Below are 17,150 nucleotides of genomic sequence, written 5' to 3'. Positions count from 1 at the left end.
ATATAAAAGTGCTGTAACACCCCAGTGTGCTCTCCTCCAAAGGGAAATACCCTCAGAGAACTGGGTAGCTCATAACAATATGTACGAAGTCACACACACACATACCTGCAGGCTGTTTTGAGTGACAAAAATAAATGCAATGTTTTCGACCTTTTCTAGCCAAGAAAACATTTACTGGGCAGTTTAATTAAACTCTGCATTGCACCTCGGAATGTATTCCATGAAGATAGCTTCAGAAGATAGCTGTGTTGGTCTGGAGTAGAACAGATTCGAGTCCAGTAGCGGCTTAAAGACCCACAAATTTTTCAGGGTATAAGCTTTCAAGAGTCAAAGCTCCTTTTGTCAGACACAAAGTTTATTGAGGGTCTGTGATAACAGAACTATTCCAGAGCTTTACTGTGAAAACCGGGAGTGAGTTTTATATAACAGAGCATATTGCTTGGAGCATATTGGGGAAAGCAATGAACAACTAATTGTTGAATATTTTTCAATACACAAAATTATCCAGTTTTAAACTTACGTTCAGTTACAGCCTTTCCTGATTTATTTTGCTTGACAGAGCAAGCAATTGATGCTGTACAAGTATAACCATGAACAAGATCTCTAGAAGAACTGTTAGTTTTAATTTAACTTTATGTGTGAGGGATGTTTTTTGTTTTGCACATACTCTTGTGGGAAAACTCTAGTGTGTAAGGGATTTTCTGACACTTATTTGGCACCCAGAAGCTGGCTGATATCATCACTGGAATTATTACTAAATTCTTGCCAGGTAATCACAATTGTTTGGACTAGAATGACGTTGGAGTAGGAGGCAAATTCCAGCGATAACTGGTCTCATTACAATGCTGTAGTCAAGAAATTAGGAAAGGCAGAAGCAGAAAAGAGTACATTTTTTGAATGAATCACTGACAAATGGGTTAAGCTGGCATTATTGCTGGGCAGGAGAGGGAAAGGAGAGTCAGAAAATTTTGTGTTCTGGGAAACAACACCCCTGGCCTCACTTTACCTCAGCAGCCGCCAGGAGATCAAAGGAACAAGGCAGATGTCTCCTGCCCATTTCCCTTCTCTCCAGCGAGGTGAAGAAAAGAGGGTGGGGGAGTTGGTTATGTGTTTCATTGTGAAGCAAGGCCATTCTCGGTCGTATTAATAAAACAAGCAGAGAACAATTTGAAACACAGATTGCAGTTAGACATCTGTGAGGCATCTGCCATAAAAAATGACAACAAATTTTTGGGGTTGTTTTTTTTAACTCAAGGGAAAGCTTAATGAGCATCTAAAAATGTATTTGTAGGCTTTTGAATAGACCTTCACAGCATGCCTCTGAGGACAGGGCTTTGATTCAAAGAGAACAGTCGCGTCCTGAGTAGGAAGCCTTGATTACAACCGAGGAAATTAACAATGTAATCTTAGAGTCACACCCTTTTGAGAGCATTGTAGTCAGTGGGCATAGAAGAGTAACTGTGTTTAGTCCTGTACTGTCTAAAACCTAAGACTTACTACCTGTCAGGCCACAAACCCATCAGTATAACATCAGCTAACCAGATCTCTTTGAAAGTTTGCAAGCATGGTTTCCGCCCATATAAGCCTTCTACAGGATTTTTAACAAAAAATTGGTGTTGGAGGAGAGTGTTATGGATACCGTGGACTGCCAAAAAAACAAATTAGTTTGTTACAGATCAAATCAAGCCTGAACTGACCCTAGAAACTAAAATGTCTAAACTGAAGCTATCGTACTTTGGTTACATTATGAGAAGATGAGTCACTGGAAAAGACACATGCTAGGAAATGTTGAATGCAGCAGGAAAAGAGGAAGACCCAACAAGAGATGGATTGACTCTGTAAAGGAAGCCATGGCCCTCAGTTTGCAGGACCTGAGCAAGGCTGTTAAAGATAGGATGTTTTGGAGGACATTGATTCATAGGGTCACTATTTATCTTCAGTGCTGTGAGAATGGCTGCTAATAAGTGACCTTGTTCTCAGTGCATGAGAATTACCTATCATACCAATGTCACCAATGGCTGGCATTCCTGGTACCTTTTGTGTCTAGTGCACAAGTAGATCCAGCTACTCCAGGTAAATGTTTATGGAGGAAAACATTTTGTATGAATTATCCAGTCATGCAAAGGGCAGGTACCAATACCAAGATCATGGCAGCTCTGGAAAACATCTTGTTGTAGTCACAGACATTTACCATGAGCCAATGCCATGTGATCTGCCAGTTGGCACAATTCTTCAAGAGCTAAGGATGGGTTGGGACTGCTTATATTTGCACAAATAACGAATATGTGAATGATCTCCAAGTAACATTGGAGTAACCTGACATCACTCGTTGGTATATTAATGGTATGCCATGAAGTTGGTTCCTTATGCAAATTCCATAACTTGTTTTTAGTTCCTTATTTGAAGAGGAACCAGGGATTAATTAATAAATAGTACCTGTGATCAAGCAAGGTCATGATATTTAATCATGGCCAAATGTGTCTGTACCAAGATCCTAAAGATGGCAAGGAATCTATATCTTTGTATTCCTAAACTGCTCTAATCTCCTCCAATGTCATCTACTTCCAAGTTGGAAAAAAAATGAGATTTGGGAGACGAGGAAGCTGCACAGGGGAAGCAAATGCACACTCTTCTTTGCCAGGGAGAAAAACAGCGATCCTAGCAGTACAGTCCTAAGAGGTTATCCCCTTCCAAGTCCAGTGAAATCAATAAGTTTAGAGGGGTGTAACTCTGTATTAGGATTGCACTGTTAACCAGCTGGCCCATCAGGTCTGTCCTAGAAGTTTCCACAGCTACTCCTGTTTCCAGAGACAAGTTGTGTTTTACAGCTTTATGATTATCCAAAGCAGCACTTCAAAAATAAAAATAGTTGATAATGACTTCAGGACAAAGCATGTAAATGGAGCAAATTCTTTTCATAAGAATCAAATATACTTAAATATCACTGATTTGCATAATGTTATTCCCTGCACAAAACGGACAGTTTGTTTCTACAGAACAGAGCAAAGAATAAGAAGAGTTCCTGATAATCTCCTTTCAGACAGCCCTTCGCATCATTACACTTTTGGCAGGTTGCTTCAGTAGCGCTGGAATCTAAATACCTAGAGATTTATATAAAATCTCTCATGCCATCCTTCACATTTTTACCAGTGCCTGTTTTGGTGCTTTTATAATCAAAGGTCTCTTAAGGTTTTGCTGGTTTCATGCAGAGCCCGTACTGTTCAGCATTCCACACTGGAGAAGCATGATAAGAATCTGGTCACTATTGCAAACAAAGATTGTTTTGACTTCTTTTGTTACCCAGATTTTCTTGGCTTGAGTATAATGCAATTAATTAAGGTATGTGTCATCTTTTTACATAATTGTGTTTTATATTCCAGGAAGCAATATTTGCTAAGATGAACTGTTATGAAACATCTCCCTTGAAACACCCTTTGTCTCCCATTAGAGCCTATTCCATGGCAGTGATTACAGTGAAAAGGCAATAATTTCTCTATCACCATTGCATCTGCAGTGCTGCACGTAACAGTCTAGCTGAGCTGTTTTATGTGGTCCAGGGCTTTTACATCATAGCCTTAGGGAATTGGATTCTGACCACAGGATGGCCCACTGTGATAAATTTTCTACTTAGTTTGCAGACAAAATTGCCCAGATCTGCTCTGGGTTAGATGCTGGCGTGGACACATGTTCAGATGATGTACCTTTGGCACCTGCTTGTCTCATTTATATAGACACCTTTCAGCCTGTAGTGCCTGAAGATGTGGATAAGATCCTTGGAGAGGTGAGACCTACCACCTGTGCTCTTGGTCCTTGCCCTTCCTGGCAAATAAAAGCTGCTAGAGGGAGTCTCACTGAGTGGGCAAAGGGAGTGGGAAATGTTTCCTTCAGGATGGGGGTTGTATCACCCATGCTCAAGGAGACTGTGATTAGACCTTTTTTTTGGGGGGGGGGGAACCGAACACTTTCCTATGCCTTACTATGTTGGTGAACTTTCAGCCAGTCTCCAATCTTCCATTCTTGGACAAGGTGCTTGAATGGGTGGACAAGGTGCTTGAATTGGTGGCTTCTCAGCTCCAGGGGCTCTTGGTAGATACTGTGACTCTGCTAGTTCAGCTGGATCTCTAAGCAGCCTTCAATACTATTGACCATAGTATCCTACTGAGCTGCCACTGAACACTGGGATTGGGGGGCGCCGTGTTATGGTGGTTTGAGTCCTATCTGGGAAGGGCAGTCTCAGGGGGGTTTGCTGGGGGATTCCTGCTGTGCCCCATGGCCATTGTCCTGTGGGGTGATGCAGGGTTTGATCTTATCCCCTATGCTGGGAGATGTCATCAGGAGGTTTGGGATGCAGTGTCACCAATATGTAGATTATACCAATCTCCACCTTTCTTTCCCACCTAATTCTAAGGATGCTATTGATGTTCTGAACTGGTGCTTGGAGTTAGTAATGCTCTGGATGCGGGTGAACAAGTTAAAATTGAGGGCGTTAGGGTTGCCAACCTTCAGGTGGTAGTTGGAGATCTCCCACTATTACAACAGATCTCTAGGTGACAGAGATCAGTTCACCTGGAGAAAATGGTTGCTTTGGAAGGTGGTCTCTATGGCATTATACCCCACTGAAGTCCCACCCCTCTCCAAACCCCACCCTCCTCAGGCTCCACCCCCAAAATCTCCAGGTATTTCCCAACATGGAGCTGGCAACCCTAGGGCCTGTGGTAGCTCTCAGAGTTCCTGCCCCAGGAACTGTATATTAATTTAAATATGCTGAATTAAGGTAACAAGGGCCAGTTAATGCTGCTAAATTTCTCTATATTTTTGCATACTTTTGTATGTTTATTTACTTTATATATAGTCCACCTTTCTCACTGAGACTCAAGGTGGATTAGAAGATATAAACAATGCAATCAGACAGCGTAAGACAACCAATGGACAATGCAAATAGGACTAGGATATGTTCGCCATATCATAAAATGGTGCTGTGCTACATATCCAGCAACTGAGGCTTTGCCACAGGAAAATGCTAGGCATATTATGTAGTGTATAAGCACTTATAACATGAAGGAGCATTGTTGTGGTGCACAATAATGGGAAAAGTTGATCCTTTCCATTCATTGGAGCAGAGATGGCCAACTTTTCTACCTTTGGTGAGCCATTCTAGTTTTTCTGCAGGGACACATGCAGCAATGTATTTGCTGTACAAGCTGAGCCCCTAACAGGTGGTTGGCTGTATAATAAAGGTGCCACCTTCTAGCACTGAAGGCACAGCTAATACACACAAGAATACACATTTACATATTACCATCCTGTTCCCTGTATCATCCAAAACAGGTATGAAACATGAAATACCTGTACCTCTTACAAGTGGGGGGGGGATGTTGGTTTGTTTGTTTTCGTTTCCTTAGGAAGGACACTCTAGTCAAATCTTTGACTAAACTTCAAATAAATCTGGCTTAGGCTTCCAGTGGCCTTGGGAACAGATATTGGTCCACAGCCCATCAGTTAGCTCCCTCAACGTGACAGGGGAAATGGTGTGTGCTTTGTTCTGCTTCAATTACGTTGCCCTTAACGGTTGAACACAAACAAAAAAAGCAGTTAAACTGTCACTCAGGCTCAAAAAACAACAGATGCCACTCTGAATAAACAGAAGGTACATATCTGTTATATAAGGATATATATTATCATTGGCTTGGCTGCTGAAAAAGCAAAAATCCTCCTCCATTTCTTCCAAAAAGCCTTTTCAAACAAAAATCCTTTGTTTCACACCTGATCTGGATCTAGTCGGTTGCCACTAGTGCTATATCTAGGCACAGAGAGGGGGAGCAGAAAAATCGGAGATGAGACAACATGCTCCTATGCCGGGAAAGGGAAGTATACTTTCAGAGAACAAAATATGGAAAAATAAATGTATAGTAAAATTCTGACACTATCAACCCCAATTCTCTTTCTTTTGGGGTAGGGTGGGGGGGAAATGTGAATAATTATGAGGGTTGCCAGGTCCCTCTTCACCACCGGCGGGAGGTTTTGGGGGCGAAGCCTGAGGAGGGTGAGGGACTTCAATGCCAAAGAGTCCAATTGCCAAAGCGGTCATTTTCTCCAGCAGGAGAAATCTCCAGCTAGTAACTGGAGGTTGGCAACCCTAATAATTATTCAGATTGTGAAGATTCATGGGGCTCACATGATGATTTCCTGCCTCTCCCATCCTGCTGCAGCCTAAAATCTTCCCCCAAATGCTGGTCCTGGCCAAGAATGGCATTTTTGGCTCCGCTGATAAAAATCCTTCCATCAGCAAGAATGCTTTACGGGATCCAACCCGATGTATGAGAAGTATTTCAGACACTCAAAAAACTGAAATATAAATGTTATACAATGTGTATAACTCCAGTGAACTAACTTTATTTATTCATTTTGCCTGGTCCAAGCTTCACGCAAATACACAGAAAAGACTGCAGGTATTTTATGTATCTGTAAAACATGTAGAGTTATAATGAAAATTAATTTTAATTCATTTAAAATGAGATATCCACCGCTTCAGTAGAAACACTCTGTTTGAAAGGCAGGTCATCCAAAGATTGCATTATCTGCAAGAGTTAAAAAAACATTGAAAACACAATAGGTAGTTATAAGCAAACACCTCCTTAGTCATAATTTGGTCCAAGAAACAACGCTTCCTACTTTATGCGGAAAGTGTCCCTTTAAAACATTTAAGCTGACGTTGGAGCTTCTATAAGCATTTCTTTGATCCACAACTTAGTAGATCTATAGGGATGTCTAGTCTGATGCTTTAGTGCTTCCAGAGCCCCAATTACAACCCAATGGAGCAATAGCCCTTGTGTAGGGAAGGGATGGGGGGAAGATAAAAACCTGTCCCTCACGTCCTCACTCTACTCCCACAACAACAAGGATGTTCCTTGACTTGTCCTTTACAAAGAAGCAAGGAGCTTTCATCCATTCATACTAAACTATCTGCAGGTAGAGGAAAGGCTGCTCATGCAAGACGCTGATTGACTTGTTTTGGGGGGATTTTCCCTCAAAATCGCACTTTCTGTATACCTTGGGCTTCCACATCCTTGGTATATAGAAGTTTCTATCTTTCTTGTGTCTGGCCCCATTCTGTAGTTTTCATTATTTGCCCAGGGACCAAGACTTCACTGCTAGCAAGTATGAAAGATGCATCATCTACACTAGAAACCTAACCCAGTTGCACATGGGTGGGGGGTAGGACAGCAGACCTTAAGAATGTGGCATATTGCTTTCATTCTATACTTAAGAATACTTAGCATTTGCATAGAAATTAGTTTTCCAATTACTTCTCAAAGAAATCTTTACAATACCCCTTTAAAAGGGCAGGTTACTGCTATAGTTTGTAGCCAAGGGTTTGGCCCCCTGCAGACAGGCTAATCCACATAATGGAGCTAGCCACGGCTACAATTTAACCATGGGGAAACTGCCGAAATAAGTTCAACATTTTCCATTGTATTTGAGAGAAATGGCTAAAATACAGTGGGTCCTGCAGTGTTCTACTGGGTTGCTATGAGCCTCGAATTCTGATTTACAAATGGTGGCTAATTTGAGTCAGTGCTCACTAGAGATCAATCCCAGTAACTATTTGCCACGACAAGGCTCAATCATGGAATTAGGTGGAGTCATACTAAAGACAGTGCCCCTAATTATGTGCTGAATGTCATCTCTTATCTATTGCCCAATGACAACTGGTCTCCATTTATCTGGGATTAATGGGAAATACTTCTTCTAGGCTGCAGTTCCCTTTCAAGCAGGTTGGTGTCCCATCCCAGCATCTCTGATTTTAGACGTTAAGCGTATTTTGGAGTCAAGTGGCAGCTGACTGATGGCGACCCTGTAGGGTACTCAAGGCAAGAGTCATTCAGAGGTGGTTTGTGGTTGCCTGCCTCTGCATGGCAACCCTGGTGGTTTCCCATCCAAATACTGACCAGGGACGTCCTGGCTTAGCTTCTGGGATCTGACGAGATTGGCCTATCCAGGGCTATCCAGGTCAGGGCACATTAAGCATTAGGTATAGCTTTTAATATGAACTATAGTCACTGACACTGGGTCTGGGAATGAATGACACTGTCTGAAATCCCCAATAGTTTAATCTCAGGGACATAATGGAAAGACAAGAGAAGGAAGGAAGGGGGAAGGGAAAAAAAAGCAGAGTAGTGGGTGGGTAGGGGAGGGCAACAGGCACCAGGTTGGCTCTAGCTTAGTTGTCCCCCTGACACTGACTTATGATTTTTTTAAAACCTCCAGATTTATCTTGCTCAGTTTACAATGCAATGGATACCAACTTCTTTCTGGAAAATGCCTCCTTTCCTTATGATGAAGAGGAGTAATTGTTATCCAGGAGTTCCTCTCACTCTCAGATTCCTCCTTCTCTTCTCGTACTTTCTCTAGTGAACTGCGATTAGACTGCGGAAAGTGTCTTCTTTGAGGTCTCATCCAGTACATTTCACTTTTTCCTTCCAGCAGACACTTGGTTTCCCTTAACTTATTGTACTCGATCAAGAGTTTTTTATCATCTGCAGCCATTGTGATCAGAGTTCTCCTTACAGTGTATTAAATGCCTGTTTAAAAAATCAAACAGAGTCTCATGTATTGCTTTTCATCACTGATGGAGATGCCTGGTTGCTGTGGAGGAGACAGTGGAGAGATACCTGGTTGCTGTGGAAATGAAACCTAAGATCTACTTGCAACTAGAGATGGTAAAATTGATCTATAACTCACTTTTCCCCGATGCCAGTCAGCAACAATGTTATTGGAATCAATATGTAGGTAAAGATAGTTACTGACCCATGGGGTGACGTCACATTCCGACGTTTACTAGGCAGACGATGTTTACAGGGTGGTTTGCCATTGCCTTTTCCAGTTTCCTACACTTTACCCCCAGCAAGCCGGGTATTCATTTTACCAACCTCAGAAGGATGGAAGGCTGAGTCAACCTTGAGCCGGCTACCTGAAACCAACTTCCATCAGGATCAAACTCAGGTAGTGAGCAGAGCTTTTGACTGCAGTACTGCAGCTTACCACTCTGCGTCACGGGGCTTCCTCTTAACTCTGGTCCTATGGCTGGAATGAGATTTCCAGACCAGTGGCACATCTATAGGCAAAATGCATAAAGTGGCTGTACAACGTTGTCCTCTTAGGATATTGTCTCTTGTACACTAGTAAACAATGTCACCAAAGTACAGCCAGTTTCTACTTACTGTTTACTTTCTATAAATAAAAAAGCTTTGTTACCCTAAAGCTGTTGAATGTTTTGGGATAAAGAATACCCCATGGGTTTATTAAGAAAACACTGGTCCAGGGAACCATTTTAAGTGCTCTGGAGAGATACTGCACTTCATTACAACCCAATGAGTCTTCCTGATAACCTGTAGAATATTTCCTTCCCCACAGAGAGAAATGTTCTTGGGGTAGAAAAATACCTAAACATAAATTATAAATTTTAGATATTTTAAAAATTTTCACAAAAATTTGTCCTAGTTTTCTAATATTTCATTGTTTATTACATTGTTTATTATTTATCTGATTGATTGCATTCTTACACTGTAATTTGCCTTGAATCTCAGTAAGAAAGACAGACAATAAATAAAGTAAAATAAATAAATATTGCATGTCTTGACGCCATTATGCTTCCTCAAGAAGAAGCCATATCATTGGCTTCTGGTAGCAGGAATAGAGAACTATCCTATTGCATCAAGGACAGTAGCACAATGTGGAAATCTCACTTCTATCACAAAAAATCTTCTGGATACAGCCCAAATCTCCAAAAAGTTACTATTATCTTGTCAGACAAGTGTTTCTTCTATTATTGATGCATTTTTAAGATCTTATGCACTTTTCTGCCAAAATATGACATTCAACATGGATTACAGTAACTAATAAAATAGCAAACTACCAAAATGAAAAACAGCAATAACACAGGTAGCACAAAAACCCCAAACCTATATATAAGCAAAACAAAAAAATGCAATACTCAGAAAAGCAACTGAGACAACATCCCAGGATCATCCACCATTGCAACACCATTATTCTAGCAAATGAGAACAGAGCCTAGAAGTAGTGGTTAAGCGAGCAGTATGGTGACCAGGGTGTAGAATATACCAAATTATTTAGGACAGTGAAAACCAACGTGGATTCTGAATAGCACCAGTAGGATCTCTTTAAATTTGGGTGGGCAAGAATGAAGCAAATTGGTAGGTATACTTACATGGTCATACACATTGGAACAAAAATTCCTAACTTTAAATATCTGTTGATAGGGTCTGAACTAGCTGAGACTGAGAATGAAAGACCTTGAGGTTGTAAAGCTTGATGAAAATTTTAATTCAGTGTGTGGCAGTGAAAAAGGCAAACTCCGTGCTAGGAATTATCCATAAAGGACTTGAAAACAAAATGGGCAATATTGTAATGCCCCTGTATAGATTCCATGGTCACCATATCTCATAAAGGATATTGCAGAGCTGGGAAAAGTGCAGAAAAGGGCAACAAAGTTTATTAAAGGGTTGGAGCACCTTTCCCTGTTAAGGCTAAAGAGCCAGGCACTTTCCATCTTAGAAAATAGACAAATGGGGGACACGATGGAGGTTTATGAAATTATACATAGGGTAGAGAAAATAGAGAGAACTTCTTCCAAAATACTAGAACTCAGGTAACACAATGAAGCTGATGGGCAATATGATCTAGACAGATAAAAGGAAATATTTCTTTACTCATTGAGTAATTAAATTGTAGAAGTCATTTCCAATAGATGCAGTGATAGCTATTAGCATGGATGGCTTTAAAAGGGGGTTAGACAGATTTGTGGAGCAGAGGCCCATCAGTGGCTGCTAGCCATGGTGAATATAGGTTCAGAAACAGCAAACCTATGAATACCAGTGCTAGGAAGCAACATCAGTGAAGGCCTTGGCCTGTACACCCTGTTTCCTTTCCCTCCAGGGCAACTGGTTGACTGCTGTGTGACTGTGAAGCAGGTTGCTGGGCTAGATGGACCAGTGGTCTGATCCAGCTGGCCTCTTTTTATGTCAAATAGCAACTAAAAAAAACAGCAAGAGCAAGGGGTGGAGGGCACTGTAATCCCTCATGGCTCAGATGAACAAGATACACTTTTTCTAGTGCCTAATGGATAACAAAGGTGGTACCTGGTGAAAGTCTTTCAGATCCATAAATGAGGCTTTTTCAGTAGGCACTGAACTAATGTCCAAAACGTAGGATAATCTGGTGAAGAGCCCCAAATAAGATCTCAGATGTTGGGCATATTCTTATGGGAAATGCAGCCCTTCCACTGTACTAGAATAGTGGTACTTACTCCGTGGCTCATGGACAGCCACATTTTCTTCCATCCCTCGCATGAGACTTGCACCTCAGAGAGGCTCACAGCGTACCCATTCCTCTGGCAGCTATTTCAAGGTGGGAACCATCTGCTAACCACAAGCCCCACTGGGCAATGACCTTGCCCACTTTCCCGAAATATAGGGCAGGTGCTCCATTGGGGAATGTTGCTCAGAAGAGTCACGCATCACAGAACTACAAGTGGCTCCTGAGCCACTGAATATCATTGCACTAGACCCAGATTAACATAACACACACCTTTAAAAATGTCCCTATATTTTTCCTAATACAATGCAGTTGGAAATGAAAGCTTTCCATATTAGCACAACCTTTAAGAAACACATACTTATGTCTTGCGGTGCTGTGCTTTCCAGAAAAGAGGAGCAGTAAACAGGATTTGTCAGTTAATTTCAATACCTGGGGAAATACACAGTTTGCCAAGAACCTTTGGAGGTTCCAAAGTGCTTAGCAACTGGCAATTCAAATGGCAACGTCAAATGAAGATATGGATCTGCCTTGTGCCATTGTCAGAACTCTGGGCTATCTAAATCAGTGTAATGTTGCCTGACTGGCAGTGACTGTCCAAGCAAGGAAATTCTTTTGCTAGGGTTGCCAGCTGGTGTCTGGCACCTGGCAGGAAACTGTGGGGGCAGGGACATAATGGGTGCTGTTGGAGCGATGCTATGTCATCACTTCCAAGATGAACCTGTAACTGAAGTACCGTAATTGCGTTGGCGTTACGCCCTAAGATGAACCAGAAACTCTATGGCTTTTAAGGTGAATCCTAGAATGTTGCATCTACAGAGATGTCTCTTCCAGGTTCGACCCAGAAATTATACCATGGCTCCCACAGTTATTTTTGGCATATCCCCCCACTACCCTACCAAGCGACAGAGGGAATAAGGCCTGCTGTAGGGAGATTTCCCACTATAGTGCAGACCTAGCCTGTTCCATCACGTCTTACCTGAAATCCTTTAGCTAGATGCCAAAAATTCAACCTGGCACTCTCTACATGCAAAGCAAGTCCTCACAGCCCCTCTCTTGTTGTCATAACCCTTCTATTTATCTGCTCAATCTTGTTGTCTTAAGGTGGTGATGTGGGCATCATGGTGCCTGCTGACACATTTCTTGGTGCCCACCAAGTGCTTTTAGAAGATGGGTGGGGCCAGGAGGGACTCTTGCCCAGCAGGGCATCTGATTGGCCACTGAAGAGCGGATTAACTATGCAGATTAAAACAAATTTGTTTCGCTCGGAACTGCCAACACAGTGTTTGTTTTATTCTCTCTCATTCTTCTTCCCCATTGTATTTTAAAAATGACCCTTCTTCTTTCCTGCACCTGGACTTCTTCTGTGTTTTGCTCCCCCTTCTGTGACAGCCATTTCATGGTTGCTTCCACCTCCTGTGGCAGCCTTTTTATGGTTGTGCCCACTTATCCTGTGTCAGAATTCCAAAGGTGCCCACAGGTTCAAAATGGTTGAGGACCCCTGTTTTAAGACATAGGTAAGAGAGGCCTTTCTCAGTCAAGTAGGGTCTCCCACAGTGAGGGTTGCCAGGTCCCTCTTAGCCAACAGTGGGAGGTTTTTGGAGGGGAGCCTGAGGAGGATGGGGTTTGGGGAGGGACTTCAATGCCATAAAGTCCAATTTCCAAAATGGCCATTTTCTCCAGATGAACTGATCTCTATCGGCTGGAGATTACTTGTAATAGCAGATCTCCAGCTAGTGCCTGGAGGTTGGCAACCCTACCCACAGTAGAATCTAAGCAGTTACACTATGTTTAGGGTTGCCGGGGTCCAGATGGGGCCTGGAGTTCTTTGGAATTACAACTGACTACAGAGATCAGTTTCCCTAATGGAAATGGCATCTTCACAGGGTGGATTCTATCACATTACATCCATGCTGAGCTCCCTCCCCTTCCCAAACTCTACCCCCAGGCTCTGCCCCCAAATTTGCAGGAAATTTCCAACCTGGAGTTGGAGCCCTAACTGTGCTAAGTCAGCTGACTTCAGTGGGTTTGGATGGGTGTAACTTTTCACTGTGAATTACACAAAATTTATTTTTTTGTCTACCCCCTTCTTTGATTCTGCTTCAACATTGTCTCATGAAGAATTCTGGAGAACTTGAAAGCTTTATTATGACTTTTGTTTTTGAAAGCAATATCATATAACATGTAAAGCCATTCTTGCTAGACCTCTACATGTCATTAATGAGAATCTAAACTGAAGAAACCCTAACTGTGAATAGAGGGCACAATAGTGAAAATAATTAAACTCAGCAGAGATCTTACTGCAGTCTCTTCCTACAGACCAACTGGACATCAGTTATGCATACTGTCAGCAAGACTCTGTTGTTGGACCTAGAGTTGCCAGCCTCCAGGTAGAGGCTGGAGATCTCTTGGAATTATAACTGATCTTCGGACGATAAAAATCAGTTCCCCTGGATATTATGACTGCTTTGGAGAATGGACCCTGCAGCAGGGTACCACACTGAGATTCCTCTCCAAGATCCACCCCCAAATCTCCAGGAATTTTCCAACCCAGAGTTGGCTCAGCTACATAAAGACAGATTCTATTCATCTTCTAACCATCAGGCAATTGAAAGGAAGTAGTGGGAAACTCTAATGATTTCACTGAGCAACAACAAAAAGGATTTTTAATGTTGTTCTTAGGACCAAATACAAGATAAGCCTTAAAATCACATTACAGCCACAGAACTGGAGGCCCAGGTCCTTTTCCTTCCTGTTTTCCCAGACTATCCTCCCCCAAAGCTGCAATCCCCCCCCCCGTGAGAAGTTTTATAATGTGGTTTTAAAAAGAGCTTTGAAAAGAAAAAGGTGGAGCCACATAGGTGTCAAGTGGGAGAGTAGAGTATTGTTATTTTCTTTCCTTCCGTTTCTCCCTTTTCATTCTGAAAAAGGGGCTGATGATGTAACTGGAAAGCTTGCATGCTGCATTTTGAATAGTGGCTAACTCCCATGTAACAGTTGCTCTGACAGGAATCTTTATACTAGTAGTGAAGTTGGCCAAATCTGAAGATAAATAAATTCGGTGACTGGAGCTGTGAAATGGCAAGGTAGATCTTTCTACAAACCTAAAAAAGGCCCCAGGTTTGCAGAAAGACATAAAACCAAACAAAAAACACTAAAACACTGGGGGGCTTAAAACCCCCAAAAAACAATAAAAGGAGCACCTGTAGCTTTAAACAATGGATTTCCTCAGTGGCTGCTGCTAGGCAGTCACGGTATTCCAGGCTGGGTTTCTGTTAGTAAAAAGGCAGGGAGAGAGGATAGGGTCCTTTCCAGGCATATTTTTGGCCTTTAGGTGAGAACTCATTGGGGCTAGGTCTGATTAGGGTTGCTAGTTCCAGGTTGGAAAATTCCTGGCGAATTTGTGGTGGAGTCTGAGGAGGGCAGAGTTTGGGAGTGGGAGAGGCCTAAGCTGTTCCTTAGGGAACAGATCTCTGTCATCTGGAGTTCAGTTGCAAATCTGGGAGATCCCCATGTCCCACTTGGAAGTTGGCAACATTAGACCTGGAAGCAACTAGGACTGGCTGCTTGCTACTGTTCAACAGCAGCCACCCTATGAAAGCCAGTGTGGTGTAGCCGTTAGAGCTTCAGAGTAGGGTCTGGGAGACCCATGTTTGAATCCCCATCTTGCTGCAGAAGCTCACTGGGTGATTTTGGACCAGCCACACACTTTTGGCCTAACCTACCTCACAGGATTGTTGTATGGATAAAAAGGAGGAGAGGAAAATAACGTAAGCTGCTTTGGTACCCACTGTGGAGAAATAAAGTAAATAAATACAGCTGAAAATGGGAGGCAGATGAAAGGTAGGTAGTTGAATGGCTGAGAAGCAGAGAATGAGGCAGGGAGAGGATATGGGAGTTGCCAGGAGGAGGGAAAGAGGAAATAGTATGGGGAGGGGAAAACAGGGGAAAGCTTGGTGCCCACCCACAAGTCCTTGAGAGTTCCCTACTATTGAAGTGGGCCCTGCTCAGTGGCCAACATCATACAACTGTGCCATAGTTTTTCTCAGTAGAGGCTGCTAGGGTGCGGAAGCTGAAGACAGAGGGGCAGATAAATGTAGCTTGGCTGTTGGGTGGGAAGGGAAGAAAGAAGCAGGAAAAAGGGCGAGGCTATGGAGCTTTAATAAGAAAAGCCATCCTGGATAGACCAAGGTCCATCAAGTCCAGCAGTCTGTTCACACAGTGGCCAACCAGGTGCCCCTATGAAGCCCACAAACAAAATGACTGCAGCAGCATTATCTTGCCTGTGTTTCAGAGAAGGGAAAGAGAAAATAGTGTGAGAGTGAGAAACGAGATGCATCCTGCAAGTCCTTGTGGGTTTCCACTTGTATATTCTAATTCTCAACCTGGCCAGATCTGAGAATACTTAACTCTGGAGACTGGAGGAGTGAATGGACAAGAAGGATCTTCCTATAAACCTAAAACAATGTCCCAGGTGTGCAGAAAAATCTGAAATCTAAAACAAACAAACAAACAAACAGTGGGGAGTTTTTAAAAAATCCTAAAATGAGAAAAGGAGTGTATATAGCCTTAAGCCATGGATGCCCTCAATGACCATTGCTAGGCAACCACAACAGTTTGCTAGCCAGCTCCAGCCTTGGTTTCTGTCAGTAAAAAGCAGTGTGAGGAGGCAGGGCCCCTTTCAGGACTTTTTTAGCCTTTGAGAGAGGACTCATTGGGCCGGGCCTGGCAGCACCCACCGGGCAACTGGCAGTTAGAGCTTCAGAGTAGGATCTGGGAGACCCAGGTTTGAATCCCAATCTTGCTGTGGAAGCTCACTGGATGATTTTGGACCGGCCACGTACTTTCAGTCTAACCTACCTCACAGGGTTGTTGTATGGATAAAAAGGAGGAGAAGAGATTAATGTGAGCTGCTTTGGTCCCCACTGTGGAGAAAGACTGTAGGTTTCCAAGGTAGAAGCTATGTGTATGAGTGTGAAGTTTAAGACAAAGGGGCAGGTACAGGTAGGTTGGCCGGTGGGTGGGAAGGAGACAGGATTCCCAACTTCAGGATAGGAAATACCTGGAGATTTTGGGGTGGAGCCTTAGGAGGGTGGGGAGGGGTGGGATCTCAGAAGAACATAATGCCATAGATTCCACCTTCCAAAGCAGCCATTTTCTTCAGGGAAACTAGGGTTGACAGCCTCCAGGTGGGGGTGGAGATCACCACGAATTACAGTTGATCTTCAGATGACACAGATCAGTTCCCCTGGAGAAAATGGCTTCTCTGAAGGGTGGACTTTCGTATTATATCCTGCAGAGGTCACATCCCTCCCCAAACCTCCCCCCACCCAAATCTCCTGGAATTTCTCAACCTGGACCTGGCAGTTCTAAGGGGGATCTGATCTCTGTAGTTGGGAGATCCGTTTTGATTCTCGGAAATCTCCAGGCACTACCCTAGGAGAGAAGGAATCAGGGAAAGGTGAGAGGCTATGGGTGGCTTTCAGGAAAGGGACTGAGGAAATAGTGGGGGACAGGGAAATGAGATGCTTCCCACAAGTCCTCGTGGGTTCCCACTTTTATAATTACAATGTAAGCAAAACTCTTAACTTTTGGGAGGTATATCATCCCCACAAGTGGACTAAAGCAGATAGCTGTGTTCTGGTGCGCAGCAAAGTGAGGCTGCCCTGGAGAGCTCAAGAGTGTGCAGTTATTATGTTGGGCAGCCGTGTTAAGTCTGTCACTAGGGTCATTTTTGCATGGTCAATTTTGATGCTCGCTCAAACCTCTTTTTTAAAATGCGCCTTTAAAAATACCCTTTCACGGTCCCGACGCAA

At 43.0% G+C, this 17,150-nt stretch overlaps 1 protein-coding gene across 1 annotated transcript; it reads right to left on the bottom strand.

The window, feature by feature from the left end:
• Positions 1-6,558: 6,558 nt before the first annotated feature.
• SPATA45 (spermatogenesis associated 45) lies at positions 6,559-8,547 on the bottom strand. The gene is made up of 2 exons (XM_056852456.1): positions 8,307-8,547; positions 6,559-6,578 (listed from the first exon to the last, which is right to left on the bottom strand). The coding sequence occupies exons 1-2, from the start codon at positions 8,545-8,547 to the stop codon at positions 6,559-6,561; spliced, it is 261 nt and encodes an 86-aa protein (XP_056708434.1).
• Between the last annotated feature and the right edge of the window lie 8,603 nt (positions 8,548-17,150).

Source organism: Euleptes europaea, chromosome 7, assembly GCF_029931775.1.
Source record: "Euleptes europaea isolate rEulEur1 chromosome 7, rEulEur1.hap1, whole genome shotgun sequence".
Lineage (NCBI taxonomy): Eukaryota > Metazoa > Chordata > Lepidosauria > Squamata > Sphaerodactylidae > Euleptes > Euleptes europaea.
The sequence above is the reverse complement of the archived record's forward strand: the minus strand, read 5'-3'. Positions and strand labels throughout refer to the sequence as shown.

Coding starts and splice junctions, on each gene's coding strand:
- SPATA45 (XM_056852456.1), bottom strand. CDS start 8,547: ATGGCTGCAGATGATAAAAAACTCTTGATCGAGTACAATAAGTTAAGG. Junction 6,579..8,306: donor GAGGCATTTTCCAGAAAGAA/GTTGGTATCCAT, acceptor TAACTCTTGCAG/ATAATGCAATCTTTGGATGA.